Source organism: Naumovozyma dairenensis, chromosome 8 (assembly GCF_000227115.2).
Source record: "Naumovozyma dairenensis CBS 421 chromosome 8, complete genome".
Taxonomy (NCBI): domain Eukaryota; kingdom Fungi; phylum Ascomycota; class Saccharomycetes; order Saccharomycetales; family Saccharomycetaceae; genus Naumovozyma; species Naumovozyma dairenensis.
This window is the reverse complement of record NC_016486.1, coordinates 288,361-304,530: the sequence shown is the minus strand read 5'-3', so window position 1 is coordinate 304,530 and position 16,170 is coordinate 288,361. Positions and strand designations below refer to the sequence as shown.

The 16,170-nt window shown below is 33.5% G+C and overlaps 4 protein-coding genes and 2 non-coding genes across 6 annotated transcripts; 2 read left to right on the top strand and 4 right to left on the bottom strand.

The window, feature by feature from the left end:
• Positions 1 to 170: 170 nt before the first annotated feature.
• NDAI0Htrna8T lies at positions 171 to 243 on the bottom strand. Its single transcript has one exon. It is a non-coding gene; the product is annotated as a tRNA-Thr (tRNA).
• Positions 244 to 1,248: 1,005 nt separating this feature from the next.
• On the bottom strand, positions 1,249 to 2,061 carry NDAI0H01250 (uncharacterized protein; the record flags this gene model as incomplete). The annotated part of the gene is made up of 1 exon (XM_003671494.1): positions 1,249 to 2,061. One exon carries the CDS (start codon positions 2,059 to 2,061, stop codon positions 1,249 to 1,251), a length of 813 nt encoding a protein of 270 aa, XP_003671542.1.
• Positions 2,062 to 5,491: 3,430 nt separating this feature from the next.
• MET28 (Met28p) lies at positions 5,492 to 6,166 on the top strand (the record flags this gene model as incomplete). The annotated part of the gene is made up of 1 exon (XM_003671493.1): positions 5,492 to 6,166. The coding sequence occupies one exon, from the start codon at positions 5,492 to 5,494 to the stop codon at positions 6,164 to 6,166; it is 675 nt and encodes a 224-aa protein (XP_003671541.1).
• Positions 6,167 to 6,198: 32 nt separating this feature from the next.
• NDAI0H01230 (uncharacterized protein) lies at positions 6,199 to 7,677 on the bottom strand (the record flags this gene model as incomplete). Its single annotated transcript, XM_003671492.1, has 1 exon — positions 6,199 to 7,677. The coding sequence occupies one exon, from the start codon at positions 7,675 to 7,677 to the stop codon at positions 6,199 to 6,201; it is 1,479 nt and encodes a 492-aa protein (XP_003671540.1).
• Positions 7,678 to 12,023: 4,346 nt separating this feature from the next.
• On the top strand, positions 12,024 to 13,886 carry NDAI0H01220 (uncharacterized protein; the record flags this gene model as incomplete). The annotated part of the gene is made up of 1 exon (XM_003671491.1): positions 12,024 to 13,886. The coding sequence occupies one exon, from the start codon at positions 12,024 to 12,026 to the stop codon at positions 13,884 to 13,886; it is 1,863 nt and encodes a 620-aa protein (XP_003671539.1).
• A 517-nt stretch (positions 13,887 to 14,403) lies between these two features.
• Positions 14,404 to 14,487, bottom strand: NDAI0Htrna13L. Its single transcript has one exon. It is a non-coding gene; the product is annotated as a tRNA-Leu (tRNA).
• Positions 14,488 to 16,170: the final 1,683 nt, after the last annotated feature.

Sequence of the window (16,170 nt, the reverse complement as noted above, 5' to 3'; positions counted from 1 at the left end):
GAAAACCCTATAGTAACAACAGTAACAAATAATGAGTATTTTTTACCTAGCAATCATCGCTTTTGAATCTATTCTTGTTCAAAAGTACTTACTATAAATGCTTTAATGTTCTTTGAATAAATCGAGATCTCATCTTTCATTCTCTAAATGAGAAATACAAAAAAAGAAATTGCTTCCAATCGGATTTGAACCGATGATCTCCACATTACTAGTGTGGCGCCTTACCAACTTGGCCATAGAAGCTTGTTTTCATATTTTTTACAGAAATTAGCGCTTATTTTCCTAAATTCTAAAACAATATTTAACAATTGAACCGGAGATCTTGATTAACCGACAAGATCTGCCCTTTATATACATTTGGAGACATTAATAGTTTCCATGATCTTTCAATGTGAATCCTCCAATAATCTATCTTCATCTTGATTCGCTGATCTTCATGTTGTCTATGGTCTTCATCTTGATCCGACGATCTTCATGTTGTCCCATGATCTTCATGCTAACCTATGCTGTTAGACCCGTGAGGTCATTGCTTGTTAGTCTTCCTTTTTGGGACATGTGGTCTGAAGAGAAGTCTATGGTCGATGCTTGGTTAGCGGGAGCTGAGACCGGATTAATGGATGATATATTATTCGTTGGATTCCCCTTGTCTATTTCCTGTATTACATTGTTTTGTTGAAATAAGCACAGACTTAAATTCTTTACTCAAAAAAAGGTAGAAATACCTCGTAAATTGAACTACTTCCAATTGCAGTTCAACTTTTGAGTCCTTTTATAATCTTTGCAATTACTAATCTAGGTCGTCTTCTAATTTTACTAAACCTTCTTACTAAATACCGCCTTTTTCTTACACGTTCATAAACACCTATTTTGAATAATAATATAAGTATATCTTATTTTAGTTTCCTTCTGAAAACTTATAATATTCTAAAAAGGTCTTTTCTCGGGCAATTTACTGCGCTGATAGTAACGAAAATAGAAAAAAAGTAAGCTAGTATAGAAGACCACAAGTTACCCTTGTTAGTTACCCATTACCTATGTACAAGTCTGTCGCGTCACAATATTTGTGCCTAGTGACAGGTAACTCCGACCTCCCTTAAAATAACGACAAAACCAAAGACTTCGTTTCTATGAAATAGATTTATTTATTCAGAAGGCAACAAAAAGAAAAGGGAGAAACTTATATGTTTTGTTATTATATTATAATATTATTATATTGTAAAATGAAGAATGTGAGTTCGGTATACATGCTTATTTATTGAACCCAAATCTATATAGTAGCTTTCCTTCTTCTTTGCTACTATAAATGGAAAATTTCTCCTCCATGGTGCCCTGAGTAGCATTTTTCCACGCCTCACTGGAAAGAATACCTGCTACTCTTTTGAGTTCAGTAATAAGTATTTCCGAATCTTCATTAAACACCTCAACAAAATATTTGACAAATCTTAGTGGATTGCGGGTAGTATTCTTTACCTTACTACCTTTCAATTTCAAGGTAATTTTCCTGATATCCTTCCAGGAAGTCTTGGTACCGAATTTTGACAATTTCTCCTTGGCATAGTCACTGATACAAATTTCAGTGGTTGTGCCTTTTGGAAGAAACAAGTCTGATCCGGTTGTAAACCCAAGGCAGGTTAAATGGGATTGGTTTGCAACATTAATCCCATATAACTTCACCTTGAAATCAAATATACCGCACGTCAAATCATTAAATTCGTCGAAGTGTTTAACTCCCACATTTTCAAATAGTTCGCTCAATCCCATGATTACTGGTGTTCCTTCAATAATATTGACACCCTTGAGAATAAATACCATCAAACCACAAAACGTAGCCAACAACCCAAATAAACAACTAAAACCACCGAAGGACACGAAAGCTGCCCCTAAAGGGCCACACATCATTGCAACATCAAGAAGGGCAAGAAACTCAACGAACAATGTAATGTAGAAGAAAGTATCAGTTCCTCTCGTGAAGGGAACAGGTGCCGCATTTACGCTGGATGTAAAGAAAACGATAGTAACAGAAAAACAAAAAGCAGTTAAGGATAGTTTTACAAGCTTCATTTTATTTTAGAATGTTGTTTAACTTATTTAATATTTTAGAAAACTATAAAGTAGAAACAGAAAAAATATTTTATAGGAAAGAAAGGAAATGAAATCATATTTTTAATACAAAAAATATAGGCCATTTTTGAACGTTTAACTCTTTGAATCCCATTGTGAGTTGAGGTTTGTGAAAACCATCCAAGATAGATAATTCCTAGATAACTTGAATGGTATGATTGTTTTAGATTAGGCTTGTCTAGACTTTATAATGTAACAAAATTACAAATACCCTTCGATACCCCAAAAGAAATCGCTTTCCTTGATATTTAGCGTCGCACAGAGAGGGCCCCGTAGCCTATTCTTTCGTGAAGAATGCGTCGCAAAAAATCGAGGAATATAAACGATAAAAATCCTCGTGAATAGAGAGAGACCTCAAAGGAAGAAGTTTGTAGGATTTATAGAATATAAACTTAACACAGGGGCCTTTGAAGTAAAAAAACCCAATACTTTCATTGAAAACAAAATATGACGAGAATTTATATATAGATATATATTGTATACAAAACCATGAATTATTAGTACCGAAAATGTTACTACAGTCAAGACCAAAGCAAAGAATATTAAGTTGTTCCAATTACTTTGAGTTCTAATTTAAAAATATTATTAATAATAACTAATATATATAGACATCTATAGAAAGAAGAGAATGTTCAATGAAATGTGTTCGAGCAGGTTAGTGGTATACTAAAAAACATTTAAAAATTTGACATTTTATAAATAATATACTATCAGTTGTAGCTGTGCTAGCTTGTAACAATTAGTAATATTGTAGTCGGTGGCTTATATCTATTATTTAACTCTATATAATTCAAGCTAATTTACTAAGATAGTAATGTTAGAAATTAACGTCTTTTTATATATCTTTAAGATATGCAACCGTTACTTAACAACCTGAAACTTATTTCTTAGTTAGATTGCCACACTAAATTCAAGTATAAAACGTTAAACTCCATAATAGTTGAAACATACTTCTAATCAGGTTAACACACTGAACATATTCCAACATAAGGTTCAGTACGGCATATTCAAACAGTATGCCCAACAAAGTATAAGACCAGGTAGGTATGCTGATAAAAACGAGCAAGAGTACCATGATTTATTTACTAACTAAATAGTATAAAAGAAAACAAAGAAAGAAAAGATGAAATATTATGAATATTATTAGTAAGTTATTAAGTATGAATGTTTTTTCATTGTTTTTTCATATTTTTCCTTTCCTATTTTTTTCACATATACATGAAAGTTCTTAGGTGGGAGCATAATAGTTGACCAATAAAAATACTACCGTCTGAAACTTCTCTATTTCAGTAAGTACCGTCCCCAAATTTGAACGGTTTTCTCCCGCGACGTCTTGATCTGCGACGTTTCGAGCGTACTTGTTTACCGCACGGTTCTTCATTATTCCTGATGGATGGCTGTGGAGATGACTGGACGTTGGTAGTTTCGCAATGCTCCAAATGGATATTATTCTCTACTTCTTTCCTGAATTGTGTAAACTTCATGTTGTCAGTCTTTCTTTGGTGATTGTTTTGATCCTGGGTCATATTACGACGGGTATTTTCGGCCTTTATTGGACCAGGATCCGTACACGTCGGTTTGGGATCCACCGTATTCTTCAAATTCCGCGCAATAGTCACAGGTATGGAATTTTGAGTATTTACTTCAACTGCCAACTTGATATAGTCTTTTTGCTGGTTGTTCTTTGAACAGGTGTTTTTTATGACCAATGGATTTAATGGCGGTCTTGAATTTGTGCAAAGGTTTAAATGATGGCAGTTTTAATTGAAAGTAAAATTGTTTTGAAAATGTTGGAGTCTAGTGTGAGTTTTAATTGAACAATTAGTAAATGTTGAATAATTGCGCAATAGGGCTTTCTAAGGGATAAAAAGTGGAAACAGAAAACAGAAAAGAAGTGAAAGCAGTAAAAGATTTAAGATGTTTTTGTTCACAAACGCTACCTTTTATATGTCGTTTTCAGAAGCAAAAATTGAACATATTTTGTGACGCGAAAACGTACAGGCGCAGAAGGCCACTGTTACCCTGGCTATGTCTCCCCATTCGATTCCCAGTTCGGTCCAATTTTAGCAAATGAGTGGATCATATGTATTGATAATAGATTGGAAAGGTCTTGGGAAGCTTAATAACAATATTGGTCCGAAGCAGAAAGAAGCTTAATGCATGATTTAATCTGTATGCAAATTCTGTAGGATATCTACCATATCTTGACTCATTAAGAATTTACTATAACGGCTTTATTTTACAGGTAGTTGAAATTTAAAAAAGGTTGGAACACATAGTGCAGTATGCTGTAATAAGCAATAATTCCTTTATTAAGCCCATCAATGAAAGTTAAGTTGAATTAGAGATTCCCTCTGAAGTGATGTTTTAGTGAATTGCTTTCCATATATTTTCGAAACCTTTTTATAAATTAGGTTCTCCTCACCAAAGGAATGATAGGAGCTCTGGTTATTGTTCGTAACGAATAAGATTGCTAATAAGGTGTACTCAATGGGTATAGCTTCTGTTGGGCAACTAGGAATTGTTCTCTGTCACCAGCCATTCGGCCCATTCATCGCTCATGTAAGCACCATCAAATTGATAACGTTATGATGTCTGGTAAACATTATGATTGATGCTACCTAGAAATGTAATGGTCAAGTAGGAGCTTGTTCATTATCATACGTTTTACGGACTTGGCGTCCTTTCCTTTTCCATATGGTAATACAAACTGAAGCATAATCATATATAATAAGCATGTACGTAGGATGCATGTATGACTCCAAATCTCCTCGAGAAACCTCCGGTCACATGACTGCCCGAGGCCCACCTCTAATGGAATCTGCCGCCGTGAATCCCACACACAAACTTTTTGGGGAAAGAAAACTTCCGCGGTAAGAGTTGGGCAAAAAGTCCGCGGCTAAATTAGTGAAGAAGTGTGCCACAGTTTATGGATTTTAATAAGGGAAGTGTGGTGGTGGCGGCACATCAGTATATTCTATTGCTATATATCCATCTATTTTATCGTCTATTCTATCATATTATGTCCTTAACTAACCAACCAACAAACAAGATACCAATTCACTAATCTTTTAAGGTAACAAAACTGTAGTTTAATTGTTGGCTTGTTAATGATGATGGATCAGTACGTAAACAAATATCCTAACTAAGAATGTACAGCAGCATCTGTCGTATTTCTCTGCGGACTTACATACAAGATGATTCAAAAAACCATGACTTTTAGAAGTTTCATACTCTTTGACAGTGAATCATATATAAATCTATAAAGTGTTTATAAATCCTGTTTATACAATTGATTCATCCCATACACCTTTACCTTCGTTCCAGCCCACAAATAATACTAATAATCTAGCTTAATACTATTATATATATGATAACGACAATGACAGTATCAACCACTGATGAAACTAAACAAGACCGTACCAAAAAAAATGAGAACGATCAAGATAACTTAAACGTTTCCGAATATTTACATTCGTTAATTTCGAATAATTCTGAACTGGCTTCCAGATTATTATCTTTATTATTGGTTAATTCCAATAATTCAACAGAAATTATTAATGCCATAAATAGTAATAATACCAATACTAAAGCCAATACCAATAAAACTACTACAATGAAAATTAATAAAGATATAGTCGAAAAAAATCTGCCGAACCCTGTTCCTATTTCAAAAAAATTAACTGATGAAAAGAAAAAGATAAGTGATAATGATAAGAAAAATGAAAGTAATTCTGATTTAATAAAGGAGAAGGAAAACTCTATAGAACCATTACAGCAACAGCGAGAGCTGCAGTCGCAAACGCAATTAGAAAAGAAGAGAAAAAATACAGAAGCATCAACAAGATTTAGAATTAGAAAAAAGCAAAAGGAGAAGGATAATATTAATAAATTAAATGAATTAAACATTAAAATTTCTAAATTATATTGTAAGATTGACAAATTATTAAGTGAAAATAAATCTTGGAAGGAAAAATTACAAAAAATAAATGAACAAAAATCAAATGATTTACTAAATAGCATTAAGAAGGAATCATCCTATTAAATTCATAAAGAAGAAGCTTATTATTTATTTACTTACTTATTTGAATAGATTTCATGGTAGTCATTACCTATTTTAGTTTTAAGCTTTTCTAAATCATCTAAATCATTCTTTGAACACCAGCCACTTTTTTCAAATTCATTTCTGATTGCATCGATTTTATTTATTTTTTTTTCAGTTTGGAGTTCTGAAAATGATAATCTATTGATTTTAGCTGTATCTTCCCCTTTTTCGATAATATCCTTATCAATATTATCAGCATCTATCAAAATTAGAATATTATTATGATTTTTATAATCTCTATCCATGTCCTTTCCTGAAAAGGCACCATTAGTATTATTATTATTATTATTATTATTATTATAAGTAGTAGTAGTAGAAGTAGTAGTATTGTATGGTAGGAATTGGAAGTTTCGCCTCTTATCTAAAGGTGACACACTATCACAAACATGGGAAGATGTGTCTTGGTTTTCACTGTCAACATTATTTCCTTCCGTTAGTTTCGATCCTGATACAATCCTTTTCATTGATAACTTTCTGTTCATTATAAATTCAGAAAATCTTTCCTTAATGTTCAATGTATGTTTTTTCCTATTACTAATTTTATCATGATCGTTTGTATGATAATCCTTCATATCATAAACATCATTTGTTGTCTCAGATGAAGACTTATTACTAAGCGGCCTTGTAGAAGTGAAGGAAAAATAAGAAGATAATGATGAACTTCTCTTGCCATGACCGTGGCTATAGCAATAGCTATGTTTTGTTGTCATAGGTAACGATATTATGCTATTTCTTGATGAAGTAGATGAATCTGGATCTTGTATTCTTGAATTTTTTTCATTAGTAATAATAGTATTATTTACAGCCATTAGAATATTGTTGTTTATAGTTGGTATCTTTAATGCATCTGATAAATTTGAAGAACGATCAACGTCCTTTCCAATGTCTTTGTTTTCATCATCGGCATCCATTTCATTATCATGTAAATCAATCTTCAATAAAATATCTATAGGATCATGTTGACGTTCATCAACACAGGAAGAAGAAAAAGAAGATGATGATATTAACAATCCTTCTCGTTCATCGTTGTTTATACTACTTGTATTATACCTATTGAATTCTTCAGAAGATGGTGAATCAGGTAAAGGTGGCAATAAAGATAAATCCTCGTCCCTTATAATAAAGAGACTTTGAAGTTTTTTTCCCACTTCATTATTAATAATAGTTTCAAACTCAATGCCCGAATCAGAATCAGAATCAGAGTCAGCATCGGAGTCCAGCCCCATCCTGTTCATCAATTGGAACTCACCATTAGGTTTGCCATTACCAACTTCAAGAGGACCAATTGGTCGAACTGGCTCGATGTTAAAGCTTTCCCTTTTAATTTCCTCCTCAAGTTCATCTTCGAGCTCCTCTTTTATATCTTGTAATTGAGTAGATATAGTAGGAACTTGTTTTGGTCTCGAAATTATTTTCGATGATGATGGCAGAGGTGGTAAAACAATTGGCATATATATCACTTTGATTCAAGAATAATCTGGCTTTAAAAAACTACCAGCAGCCCTTTTAGAATGACTTAAGACGTCAAAAAATGGAAGAAAAAAAGGTATATTATGCGGTAAGCTTCCTCAATTTGTAAATCGCCGGCCAGCTTTTCGATTTTTCGTGGTTTGGTGAGGTAAGTAGATCGAATATCTCTTTCTAACGGCTTAAACCTGTTATTTATTCTAATTTGTTTCCCTCTGTTTAGGATACTGATCCTGTTTCTTTCTATATATTCCTTTTGACACTGATAAATTAAGGGACGCACACACTATAACTAACTAACTAACTAACTAACTAACTAACCAGGAATTTTGATGCAGCCAGAAGAACGTTATAAGGGCGAGCGCAGAAAAGGCCGCACGGACCCCGCCATTCAGATCTATCGTGGAGTTCCATTGTTGGGTTCCGTGGTAGCTGTGGGTACAGTACGGATACCTATACTTCATTAGAGTGATACATACACTATTGTTACTAAGTTGGTTTGAGGTAAGGTCCCAGACTAGTTTGTCGCGACCATTCCTTTCATGTTCTCTTGAATGTGTTTGTTTTTTCAATCGTTTTATCACTTGCTTCCATCGGAGTTGTATTTTGAAGTATTGTTGAGCGGATACGTTAAGAGAAAGGTTGTCTTTTTGTTTTATATTTTATGAGAACAAAAATATGAATTGTTTACTGTTTTCGTTACTGCTTTATACTTTAGTAATTTATTCATGAGATTTCGTTTTGGATTTTTATTGAGTCATAACTAATCGAATGAATCATTCAAAGTAAGCTAGAAGCTGCTACATAATCAGAAAAATGTATCTTTGCTTCTGTGTTGCCGACAGTCACAAGGGTTTCTACCACCACATTTCTGTTTGAGAAGTTTGGCAAGTGGTACACTAGGATATAGTGTAGTTAATATGGACCGTTTTGAGTTAGCAAATTTTTATGCGTTCCATTAGGGCAACAGAAGGATTCATAACCATTGAATTTTCTTCTTCTAATCAAATGGTCCATTCTCCATTAATAGTTATAACTAAAATTAGAAGGTCATAATATAACTATCTACTCTGTGACAAATATTATTTGTAGTTACTACCTTTTAGTATACTGCATAACTATGATTGATCATCATGTGCCTCCTATATTAATATTTTTATATAGTCTTTTCTGTATATCCCGTTCATATTTTGCAGAAGAAGCGTACTTTTTCTTCAACATCTAAAAGTTCCATTTTTGTTTTGTTAGATGTAAGTTACTTCTTATTGATAGTTCTGGGTTATCTATTAATAACTTCAGGTGTATTATATAGATCTAGTTTCAGTTTAGCTTATATAATAATTAGAGAGGAAAATAAGGTGAAATCTAAAGATTCTAACAATGGTAATATTCTCTGAAGTACATACAGTCATCTATAAGGGTTAGACACTTTATTATGATTCTCGTTGTACTTGACTAGGGTACAACCAGTATACGGCTTATACTATATCATTCTTAAGTATATAAAGCTAGGTATGTTTTAAGCAACCTCGCGGAATACTGTTGAAAAACAAAATTAGAATACATAAATGAAGAACTTAGAATGAAATCGAGCTTCTTAGAAAAAAACTGAATCTAGTCCAACTATGTAGAAAATATGAGGAATTTGGTCTTTTCTTATAAGGACATCTCAGGTAGTTACTAGTAACTGACAGAATGAACGATTATTCCGAAATCATTCGCTACTCTTCAAGCACTTTATGCGTCACATTCCGAAGACCTCCACTTTTATTTTCTCCAGATCTGTGATATTCAACCACTAATTAGCTTACACTTGATAAAATTTACAACTTTAAGCTTAGGGGAATGGTTCGTCAAAAATATTGTCTATGAAGAAGCCAGGTAGAAGTCTCTATAAACAGGTAACACTACCGCAATTTATTTACTAACTAAATGGTACAATGAAAACGAAGAAAAGAAAAGATGAAATATTATGAATATTATTAGAAGTTATTAAGTATGAATGTTTTTTCATTGTTTTTTCATATTTTTCCTTTCCTATTTTTTTCACATATACATGAAAGTTCTTAGGTGGGAGCATAATAGTTGACCAATAAAAATACTACCGTCTGAAACTTCTCTATTTCACTAAGTACCGTCCCCAAATTTGAACGGTTTTCTCCCGTGACGTCTTGATCTGCGACGTTTCGAGCGTACTTGTTTACCGTACGGTGCTTCATTATTCCTGATGGATGGAGGTGGAGATGACTGGACGTTGGTAGTTTCGCAATGCTCCAAATGGATATTATTCTCTACTTCTTTCCTGAATTGTGTAACCTTCATAGTGTCAGTCTTTCTTTGGTGTTTGTTTTGATCCTGGGTCATATTACCACAGGTATTGTCACCTTTATTGGACGGATCCGTACACATCGATTTTAAATCCACTGTATTCTTCAAATTCCGCGTAATAGTCACAGGTATGGTATTTTGAGTATTTACTTCAACCGCCAACTTGATATAGTCTTTTTGCGGTGGAAGCTTGGGAAGCATGTCCTTCGTTAACTTTTGGCTTGATTCTATGTTGAAATGGATGAACTCACCTGATTCAATACAGAAAAGGAACTTGTATGTATACTTGGTTGATTCAGCTGGCATTTCTGATGCTACTAGTGGGGTTGGATTTGGTAAATGTATGAAGTTGATGGATGTTGCAAGGTTCGGGGATGGTACAGAGTTTGGCAAATGGTATAAAGATCGCAGACATTACAGGGTTGGCAGATGATACAGATATTCCAAGGCGGTTGAATTTACTGCATTTAGAGCCGGTTGTTCTTTGGACAAATATTTTTCTATGACCGATGGATTTAATGGCGGTCTTGAATTTGTGCAAAAGTTTGAATGATGGCAGTTTTAATTGAAAGCGAAATTGTTTTGTAAATCTGTATGTAATTGAACAGTTCGTATATGTTGAATAATTGCGCAATGGGGTTCTTTAAGAGAAAACAAAGTGGAAACAGAAAGAACTAAAAGATACAAACTGTTTGTTCAAGCCAGAAATAAGTGTATACATTTTTTAAGAATATTTTTAGGGCACGTTATGAGACAGTCCAACCGAATCAAGCCCACCCGTTGCCCTTATCTTTGTTTCAATATTCAATTTTGACCCTTCTATTGCTGTTAATTCTGTCTAATTTCAGGATATTCACTATAGGACGTTTTATAGTTGATTGAGTTACTAGTAATTGAAATTTGTTATTAATGAAAGAGAAATTTATAAATGGTGGGGTAGTATTAACTATTGTCTCTTTGGTCAATTTATGTGACGGATGATTTATGTCTCAGTAATTCATAGATATATGTAATAAGAACAAGAATGAATCCATTCCTGAAAGAGTATCAGTGTTTTACTCACTGTATTCGTATGAGCCATCAAATATATGTTGCCCGAGTAATTATCCATTAATAAAGTTCTTTCAGGTTTAGAGGTTTTTTTTTTTCTATCAAGGCAATACTATTCAAGAATCCTATTACCGAGAACTATCCGGATACAGGGAAATGTTTGGTTCACCGTTATTTAAATAATTACTGTACGTATATCAAAAATTTGGGCCTTACTCGTGTAAAAGATACCACTATAGACAAGAGTTATTTGTACATTATAGCTCTGCACATAGCTGTTAATTGAAAGAACAGCATTGTCTATTGCATTCTTGCGTCTGCGACGCAAATGTTGATTATTATAAACCTATTAAAGGCACAAGAATGTTAAGGGTACCGTAACGGTATTTTTACTGTTGCTCTATATAGCTGCGCGCCACGGGCCCGCCAGTCGGCAGTCAAAATCTATTTCTGGACTGGGTTATCCATTGAGAAATACCCGTCCAAAACCCTATCCGTTCTATTGACCACGTATCCTAAAGATTTACATAACCCGCACGAGGTGAGGGGAGAGCACAACCCATATCATTAAGACTTTCCAGGCCAAATTCCAGAAAAAGTGCCCTACATGCTCCAGTGAGATACTTTAAACTTTTAACTTGCATACGTAATAACATATTCAACAGTCTGCAAATTGAATCCCTTTGATAAGAACGGTAGTTTGTTGTTTTGTTCAATAGGTTTTCTTGAATAATTCAACAATAACGTTGATAACACATAACCCATATTCTATCCGTTTTTTCCAAATCCAAACAGTATCAACGCGATCGATAAATGCACACAGTATACACAGGTCATATCCATCATCTTAAGTGTATTATTGGTATTTATTGTTTGTTGTATTGCTGCACAGTCGCTTTATTGCATAATCGAGGAAAAAGAAACTTCCTAGGACGTACGTACGTCAGCAAATATGAGAAGACATCAAGTTTATAAATTATCCATAGTGATAATACTCTGTACTGTCCTGGTATTAAAATTAACAAACAATTTACCCATAGAACAAATAGGACATCATTATTATGCTTTGAAAAATTCTAGAAACCAAATAAAATCTAAGAAAGATTTCCTAAATGTGGATATATCTAATCTTTTAAAATTTAAAAAAAATTGGATTAATTCTCCAATTAGATCAATAACGAGAACTCAGGAATATTCGAAAAAATCATTAGTAGGCTATGTCTCCAATTTAGATCTTAAGGACGAAAAGAAGGGGTCTGAATACTCCGCGTCATGTTCAGATTTAGAATACATTAACGACATTGAATATTCATATTGGGTACATACATTACCATCTGATTTAAAAGAAGTACGTAGAGAATTATTAACAAGCCCAGCTTTCGAATTCGTTGAACCACAGTTACATTCAGATTTAGAAATCAACTGGGATGAGGAAAAAATCTTGGAAAAGAATTGGTTAACGTTTGGTGGGGTCTCTGTTTGGTCTAAACGGTATAATGTTTATTTCGTTTATTCAAGAGTCATCTATTCAAGAAAAGCTCAAAGGAACCATCCTCATGTATCGCTAGTGAGAGGTCAAGTGTTTGATAAAGATTGGAATGAAATTCATGGGTTTAAAGTCCCATTTAACGATATTATTGTTCCTAAGGATGATGAAGTAGAATTACAGAAATTAGATGAGGATTTAGGTTTATACGATTGTAAGAAACAACTTGGGCATAAGGAAAAAGAACTGGCTTCGAACGAATATGAGAACTGTTTAGTAGAGGTAAATAAACTTAAATTGAAAAATGAAAAGAGAAAGAAGGAAATTCTTCAAAAATATTATACCATTTATCCTACTGTTCTAAACATTCCCTTCATATCCACTGGAGCTGATTATGAAGGTCCCGAAGACCCTCATATTATTATGAGAGAAACTGCTGAGTTTGAGGAACCTTTAATTTTCTTTAATATGCAAGATCATAATGATGGTAAGCGAAAATTATACGGATTTTTACCACATCAAAAAAGTGATCCATTAATTGAATTCCATATTAATGGAAGAGGTATTAAAGGTAAAGAGAAAAATTGGGTACCATTTTTCCATGCAGATTCATCAAAAGGACAGGCTGAAAGTCAATTTTCAAGAGGTACCATTCATTTCATTTATTCATTTTACCCGTTAGAAATTTTGAAATGTTCTTTAAATGATGGCGATTGTGAATTTGTATTCGAAGGTTCAACTTTAGAACTTGATAAAGACACTGAGTTTTCAGGTATGAGAGGGTCCACGCAATTTATTAATCTACCTAATGTCATTCCAACTCTAGCAGGTAAACAACTATGGGTTGGGTTCCCTAAATTCCATCTGAATGGTTGTGGGTGCGGTGTAAAATATTATCGACCCATGCTATCTGTCATAGTAGAATCTAATGGAGTTTATCATCAAGAACTAGTGGTACCGACTTTAGATTTCAATATTGATGTCTTGTCTTGGGATTTAAAGGGCCATTATTGTTTCGATGTCAATGTATTAAATCCAAATTCAATCAATTATTGGGAAGTTGTCAGTCAAGACCCTGTTACGAAGAAATATGAAGATTATATGTCTTTGACAGTTAGTGAAGCAGATCACAATACGAAAGTGGTTATCGTGAAGGGCTTATTGAATTATATCTTGGGAATTTACAAAGATAAAAATATCAAAGAAGATTTCCAGATTACAGAGCATGCTAATTCCATCATCGCAGAAAGCGTGAAGTGTATAGACAAAGATACAAAGCAAGACTGTAAAAACTATGGTAAAACACATCCGGAACCTAAAGATCTGTGAAATTAGCCTATTTAAAATGAAAATAGCCTTTAAGTTACAATTATCATAAGATGTCTCGTATATAAAATAAAACAAAATAATGTGTAAGCTTATAAGGTTCCGGTATAACTGTAAAAATCCAGATTAACGTAAGAAACACCAGTTCCATCCGTTTTTTCCTCTACCGCTCTCTCTATATAACAGTACTCTTTCATGTACAATTTCACTCCGACCTTCTTACTCCGGCGGCTATAACAGATACCTCTCTTAGTAGAGACTGTTAGCACAAGCTTACCACTAACACCCAGACATGATGACCAACCTCAGTTCCTTCTTTTTATACCTATTTTTACTTATATACGTAGTAACTAACCAGGGGCGACACCCTCCTCGTTCAGTTTCCTATAGTTTAATATCGACCACAAGAATAATAAAAATATTCCATCTTTTTCAACGACGAGAAAAAACTCAACATTTCTACGTATAAAACTCAAGAACAAAGCAAAAAAAATTTGGTAATGATCCCATTTAAAAATAATGAAGGATGCGAGGTTCGAACTCGCGCGGACAACCGTCCAACAGATCTTAAGTCTGCCGCCTTAGACCACTCGGCCAACCCTCCAATTAATTGATATTTTTTGTGAGATATCCGATCGAGATAACGAAGCATTGGCGTCATGCCAAAGTGTCACAAAGAAGTATGTTTATTTTATTATTGTTTGTGTAATTACTGTCACGAAATTATGTGTCGTTATCAGTTAAGTGAGTTAAGAATTATTATGAAGTTTACCAGGTTCGAAGTAATGACCCGAACTATGTTATGCACCATACATGTTTGTAGCTGTATAACGTTTATTGAATTATAATTGAATATCGTTTGTTGAATTAAGTCGAATGCCATGCAAGTGTTATCTTATTATTATTAAGATTGTTTTTGATTGCAGCCACGTCTACGGTTTCGCCGGCCATGCGTACAAGAGTTATGTATTGGTCGGTTAAGTTGTATGGTTTTGCTGAGTGTTTACTCAGGCGTTCTGGATTAGTCTCTCCTAATCAAACCTACAAGTATTTAGAGTGTCCTGCGGAGCACCTAGTCGAAAGGACTTTGAGAGCGGTGTTCATGATTACGAATTTTGTTTTATGCATGCATGACTTCAACGAGATATTATACGAACTCCAAGAATTTATTTGACTTACTAAGTTACTACCTTATTAACATTATCCTAAGCCACAATTATGTTGAAAGACCAATTGCGGGCCAATGGAAGAAAGATACTACTAACCTTTAATTTATTTTATTTTACTTTATTTTATTTCTATTTTTACCAATCCAATGAATTACCGTGGAACAGAGAAGTTTAAAGTTTATTGAGGTCTGACATGAAACAAATCTAAAACGACACGTATTATCCAAATTACCTATTACAGCTTTGTAGAGAAAAGTAATGGCTAGTAAGAAAGGTTATTGACAAGAGAAAAAGTATTTTGGAAAGATTATAAAAGGACTGAAAGTTGAACTAGAATTAGAGGTATTTTAGTTAGTTATTTATATCTCTTTATTAGTTATTATTTATACTATATATGAAGAGAGCAACCCGAATCATCTATTCGTTAGAATCCTAAATTCTACTCTCTGCCTTTAAGAAGTTTAGATTTTGATCTATTATCGAACCCATATTTTACATTTTTTTTGAAGATGACTATGTGATATACCTCGATCAAAATCATCTGATGAACCGGAACCCTACAGTTTTCTGACTACAATTAGTCTCAATAAATGCTGTAACGACACTTGTAGTAAGTGTTACTATTAATATCCTACGAGAAATGTTTAGATATCAAGGTTGGTGCAACGTCCTCTGATATGACGCGAAATGATTACCGAACCTGGTAAATGCTGGAATGATATTCTTGCAAGATGATACTACTAATATCCTACGATGAAAGTTTAGATACCAAGCCTGGTATAATGTCTTCTAATATGACACGAAAAGATTATCAACTATGGTAAAGACGCGAACAACCACAGACACCGACGTGACGCGACTAACAATTGAGTTAACATGTCGGTCAACGAAATATATTCTCGTGTTTTCTATCCTGCCATCAGAAAGGTATAAATAGACCAATAACTCGAAGTTTCAATTCCTGATTTTCCTGTCGTTATATTTTTTATATTTTATATTCTATATTTATTATTCTTTATATTTTTATTTACTTTTCAAGAAGTACAAACTCTATTACTTGTATTATCAGAGACTATTAACCATAATTGAAATTAACTCCTATAAAGCTTATTTACATT